Source organism: Macrobrachium rosenbergii, chromosome 16 (genome assembly GCF_040412425.1).
Source record: "Macrobrachium rosenbergii isolate ZJJX-2024 chromosome 16, ASM4041242v1, whole genome shotgun sequence".
Classification (NCBI taxonomy): domain Eukaryota; kingdom Metazoa; phylum Arthropoda; class Malacostraca; order Decapoda; family Palaemonidae; genus Macrobrachium; species Macrobrachium rosenbergii.
This window is the reverse complement of record NC_089756.1, coordinates 18,261,226-18,267,105: the sequence shown is the minus strand read 5'-3', so window position 1 is coordinate 18,267,105 and position 5,880 is coordinate 18,261,226. Positions and strand designations below refer to the sequence as shown.

The 5,880-nt window shown below is 38.1% G+C and overlaps 1 protein-coding gene across 2 annotated transcripts in view; it reads right to left on the bottom strand.

The window, feature by feature from the left end:
• Positions 1–63: 63 nt before the first annotated feature.
• Positions 64–5,880, bottom strand: part of LOC136847139 (uncharacterized) — a 13,438-nt gene continuing 7,621 nt past the window's right edge. Inside the window, exons 2-6 of one of the 2 annotated variants that reach the window (XM_067118511.1) lie at positions 5,722–5,836; positions 2,744–3,430; positions 1,450–1,578; positions 793–924; positions 64–453 (exon numbers count right to left, since the gene is read on the bottom strand). In XM_067118511.1, coding sequence (XP_066974612.1) covers positions 275–453; positions 793–924; positions 1,450–1,578; positions 2,744–3,430; positions 5,722–5,836 — 1,242 coding nt within the window. In that variant the 3' untranslated portion in view covers positions 64–274. Of the gene's footprint in view, positions 454–792; positions 925–1,449; positions 1,579–2,743; positions 3,434–5,721; positions 5,837–5,880 lie in introns of both variants that reach the window. The other variant, XM_067118512.1, reaches the window with a different exon arrangement.

Sequence of the window (5,880 nt, the reverse complement as noted above, 5' to 3'; positions counted from 1 at the left end):
AAATCAACTCTAAACAACGACAAACCTTTTAAAAATATATTAAATGTAGAATGAATGCCTATAGTCAACAAAAATCAACTCTAAACAACGACAAATCACGGCTCTGCTACCACGGGGCACGCAGACATTAGGTCTAATTGGGTTTCGGTTAAGATAAGAGTAAAACAGACCTATATATTTCATATCACTCAACGAGTCACATCAACATGAGTCTTAAATTTTCTCCCTAGCAGTTTTGATCTGAATTCTTTCTCTCTCAGAGAATCTACTGTAGTCATGTCTGACAACTTCGTGAAGGACGTGAAGCCGTCACGTAGGGGTACATACCCAGGCAGCACTGACAGAACTTTCCACACAGGCTGGAATCGACCTGACCTGGGCAAGTGGCCTCTTTGAACACGCACGAGCCGCCGGCTGCGCTGCACAGGTTGTTCTTGTCTTTGCAGGATTTGGCTTTGAAATAATGCCAGAATTCAGTTGTGTTATTATCACTGTCGTTGTTGCATTTGTAATTGCGGTTGTGGTTTTTTTGCTATTTTTGTTGTTGGATTAAGTTGGCATTAAGACAACACTGACTTGGGTTTGAGAGCAAAATTTGTATACAATAGAAATTAGCACTTCCTGAATGAATCATTTCATTATTTCAAATTTTATTTTAAACACGGAAAGATTCAGTGATCAAAAGTCAGATCCATCCATTTGAAGACCATCTATACCGCACAACTATCTGACTTAATGGCCCAAGAGATAGAATCTAAATTACGCAATGAAAGAAAAAGAAGATGGACTTACGTGCACAGCAAACACAGGCCGAGGAGGACCCCTTGCAGGCCTTCTTCAGCATTTGACCATTACAGACGTCCCATTTGAACTGACACGTTCCGTTCCTCTTCTTGCATTTGTTTTTGGGCCTGCACAGTTGGTCTGAGGATTGCAAAATGCCATGGTGAGAACTACGAAATTTGTTGTTGATGAAATTGAACTCTGGAGGGGAAAGCACAACTGTGAATGAACCCTTAGTTTCCTGAAAGGTGTTTCAAGTCAGTGACGTGTGAGAGGGTCTAGGGGACGGAAATTGGAAAAGGGAAGGAAGGTCAGTTCCTGTGCTCCGTTTATGAAGGGTTCCTCGCTTATGGGAGTGGCCAATGAAGAAGCAATGAATGCTGTTCACCGTCTAGAGGCAGACTGAAAAGAAGTTACTCAAATGTCAAGAGTCCTGCCTGAATTGGGAGAGACAATATTCAGTCTCCTTACTGAAGAACGGAGACGCAACAGTAAATCTCTCTGCTGAACAATGACACAATTCTTAACTCTTTTCCTAAAGAACAAAGACACTTTACTTAACCCTTTTTACCAAGAATAGAAACACAATGCTAAATCGCTCTTTTCCTCAAGAATGGAGACATAATACTACATCTCCTTTCTGAAAAACGGAGAAACAATACTCACTCGTCTTGACACAGCAGGAGCACGACCCAGTGCAGAACTTGTTGCCAGTGTAACTCTGCCCTTTACAGGCTGCTGACGCACTCTGACATTTTCCCTTTAGTTGCTTACACTGCTTCTTCACGCGACAACCTTCCAAAAAGGAGATGAAGAAAGCTGTGATCTTCTAGGGGAAATAGAACTGAGATTTTGGAAAAATATGACGAATCTAGGCCAAGTCCCATAGGTTTGTAAATGGTTCATTAAATAAGAGAACAAATCGGTGGATATTGTGTCCGTGAACTTTAGAACACGTATATACATATACTGTATATATTATATAGATTATATATATATGTATATATATATATATATATATATATATATATATATATATATATATATATATATATATATACATATATATATATATATATATATATATATATATATATATATATATATATATATATATATATATATATATATATACATATAAGTATCAAGAACAAGTATTTTGATAACTAAAGCCACCTCTTAAATTTCTGTATTCTCGAATTCTAAGAGAAAGAAAACGAAGAATCTACCCTAATACATGTAAGTTTGAATCAGAAGTTGGGAGGCGGGGCTTCCTTATTTATTTCTCCTGCAGATTCCAGGCTTTCAGTGTAAAGCCCATCAGACAAATGTAAAGAAACTGAGTAGTAGTTAAAACGTCTTTACAGTTATTCAGGATATGTCTATATATATCTACTTCAAAATCCCCTGATTACATAGCAAACCTTTCATACATGAACTTGATAAAAACAGACCACTGTTGTCTTTATTGTAAGCCAGTTACAGCAATTGGTTTTTGTGTCAAAGTGCAATCATGAATGTTAGGCCTTCATGATTGGTGTTCATGAAATTGCTCAACAAGAAACAAAGGCTTGAACTAAATTTAAAGTTCCCTCGTGCGTAGCTGTCACGTACAAAAGCTCATGTAAGAGATAACAAAAGAATTTTTTCTCTGAAAAACCTGTCTTAGAGTAGTGATCTGTGTTAACCTATTTTAGAAGTAGGCCTATAGGGCACTCAACATCGGTCTTTGAGCAAGATTCATCTGCATTAACCTATTTTAGAAATATGCCTACAGGATGTTCTACATCAGACTTCAAGCAAAAATAATTTGTATCAACCTGCTTAAGAAACAGGCCCACAGGACATTCTACATCGGTCTTCGAGAAAGAGTTATTTATATTAGCCTATTTTAGAACAGGCCTATAGGATGCTCAACATCAAGCTCAAGAAAAACAGGAAAAATCAATTTGGCTCTTACTTTGTCTGATTGATCCACCGTCCTTCCCAGTTTGACTGGGCGGTTTGCCTTGTCCAGAATTTTCCTGGGCGTGGACTGGTTTGCCGTTGAATCGTTTTCCAGTTTCTTTTCCTCCTTCTCCACGTTTATCACCATTGCCTTCCTCACCACCTTTGTTAGGTTTCTTTCCTCCTCTGGGTTTGTCACCTCCACCTCCCTGACCATTTTGGTTGGGTTTCCTGCCATGTCTGGGTTTGTCGGGACTCTGGCTGGGTTTCCTTCCATGTCTGGGTTTGTCGGGACTCTGGCTGGGCTTCCTTCCATGCCTGGGTTTGTCGGGACTCTGGGTGGGTTTCCTTCCATGTCTGGGTTTGTCGGGACTCTGGCTGGGTTTCCTTCCATGTCTGGGTTTGTCGGGACTCTGGCTGGGTTTCCTTCCATGCCTGGGTTTGTCGGGACTCTGGCTGGGTTTCCTTCCATGTCTGGGTTTGTCGGGACTCTGGCTGGGTTTCCTTCCATGTCTGGGTTTTTCAGACCCCTTCCCACTCCTCGGCCTGTCAGGACCTTGTCCGTCCTTATCACCGTCACCGTCGTCCTTTCCATTTCCCCCTCTACTTGGAGGTCTGCCATTCCCTGACCTTTCTCCGTTCGGCTTGTTACTCTTCTTTCCACCTTGCCCCTTTGCGCTCTCGACTTGGTTGCGATCCCCTGCTTTGAAGGAGAATTCCGCGTCAGTGCTTCAAAGAAATGCTTAAGATAACTGAGTTTGCAGTTGTTTACGTGACCTATGTTGACGAATAACTTAAGACAGAGGTCTTTGTGATTGACGAACTCGGTCGTATGGCATAAATGATTTACTAATACAGATAGTTTTCAGGGTCTGCCGGATTAAATAACAATAATGATTTAATTCAAGAGGGAAACCTATTTTACAGGGGACTGATGATTTACTTAATCAGGAGGCGTTCAGTTTTCGCTCAGATGGATAACAGCGTCTGAAACTTACTGGGTAAAAGGGTGTTTAAAGCACGATTAATGAAAAAGTTCAAGAAAGCAAGCAACTAATATACGCTAATAATCAAAGTAATATGGAACAAATTAAGACGTAACTAAATCAGGGAGACAAAGATCACCTTGGCTAATTATAAAATTTACATTTTGATGTCTTTAACGATTCAGTGAAAATCGGGCATTTAGCTACTGTATAACTACAGGATCTTCTTTTCTAAACTTCCTTAGCAAGTTAATTCAAAATGAATCAAAAGAAATATAACGAGTTTTGAAGACAAGATAAACCTTAGAGGCAACATAATGCATATTTCGAAATATTTAACTATTATACGTCATCTAAGTTCCTGAGTCAGCTGAAATAAAAGTAAACAGGTTAAAAATGCGCCGAAGTTTCTTCGGCGCAATCTTGTTTTCTGTACAGCGTATAATCAAGGCCACCGAAAACAGATCTATCTTTCGGTGGCCTTGGTATAATGTTGTATGAGCCGCGGCCCATGAAACTGTAACAACAGCCCGGTGGTGGCCTGGCCTATATCGTTGCCAGACGCACGATTATGACTAACTTTAACCTTAAATGAAATAAAAACTACTGACAAAGTAGAGAGAGAGAGAGAGTTTATGTCTTTGCTTTGTCCTCCTCCCCAACCCCAGACCGAAGACAACCTCTGGCGGCGGGTAAAAACCCTAAGTTATATATATATATATATATATATATATATATATATATATATATATATATATATATATATATATATATATATATATATATATATATATATAATTTATAATTCAAGGAACAGCTTACAGAGCTCATTACCATTACCTTAAAAAAACGGAGAGGAAATGTAATGTTTATGGGAGGGTAAATTTTCATGAAAATTACCTTTTCCCCAAAAGTCGCAGCTGTTTTTGTTATTATTATTATTATTATTATTATTATTATTATTATTATTATTCACTTAAATGAATGAATATTGCACTGGATGTTTGCCCAGTTTTGACAGAATACTTATGCTGTTTAATTCGTACTTGTAAATCCTTACTGGATTGACCGATATAAAAAGACGAGCTGTCTAAGCGTGGAATTTTATATATTATTATAAGTTGTTGCTTTCCTTAGGGCTTATTTAATTAACCTTCTGTTTAAGAAGATATCACTATCATCCATGCACAGAAAACTAAAGTGTATTAAAATAATTAACCATCTTCAGGCTCTACGTTTTCTTGACGAGTTAATTCGGAATACATTGAAAGATATATAGCGAGTGTTTAGAAATAATGAACGATCTTGTTCAAGTTAAATACCTCTGTAAGGTACAACAGAATAAAGTGGTAGAATTACAAATGGAATTACATTTTATAAATGTTACAGTCGCTATATCACAGACATGCCATGTAATAGTTTACGATTTTACTTGAAATCAAATCCGTTTTACAGCTTGATAACCAATGGTGCAAAAATATTCGTTGCAAGAAATAAAACAAATTGAACATAATAATACCCATTTGTGAATCAGGACAGCTTGACTGGTGATATGCGTGATGTGTTAACAATTAGGTTTCTCACGTCATTCTGTTTCACATTTCATTAACATTAGCGTCCACAAAAATTGAATTCATATCTTAACACGATATGGATTCGAAAAATGTTCATGTCTCAAATACCTAACCTGTTCATCTTCCTCTTCCTATAAAGCATTACTCAGTCTATTTCCCTTTTCTACCTAAAAAAGGACAGAAATTTCACTAAAGGATCACAAGTTCCTGTAACCTGTTCTCCTTCCTCTTCCTATAAAGTATTACTTAGTCCATTTCCCTTCACTGCAAAAAAAAAAAAAATAAAAAAAAAAGAACAGAAATTTCACTACAGGATCACAAGTCCCTATACCCTGTTCTCCCTCCTCTTCCTATAAAGTATGACTTAGTCCATTTCCCTTCACTGAAAAAAAAAAGGACAGAAATTTCACTGAAGAATTAGGAATTCCTACCTTTCGGAAGGCAACACCTGTCTTTTCCGGGGCAATCAAGCTTCTGGACCCCACCTTGACAGGTCTGGTCGCCTTTCTCGACAGATTTGCATTCACCGCCTCGCTCGGCGCAGCCCTGTTGGTAGAAGTCGTAAAAGAGATGTGGCGATGAAATGAGTT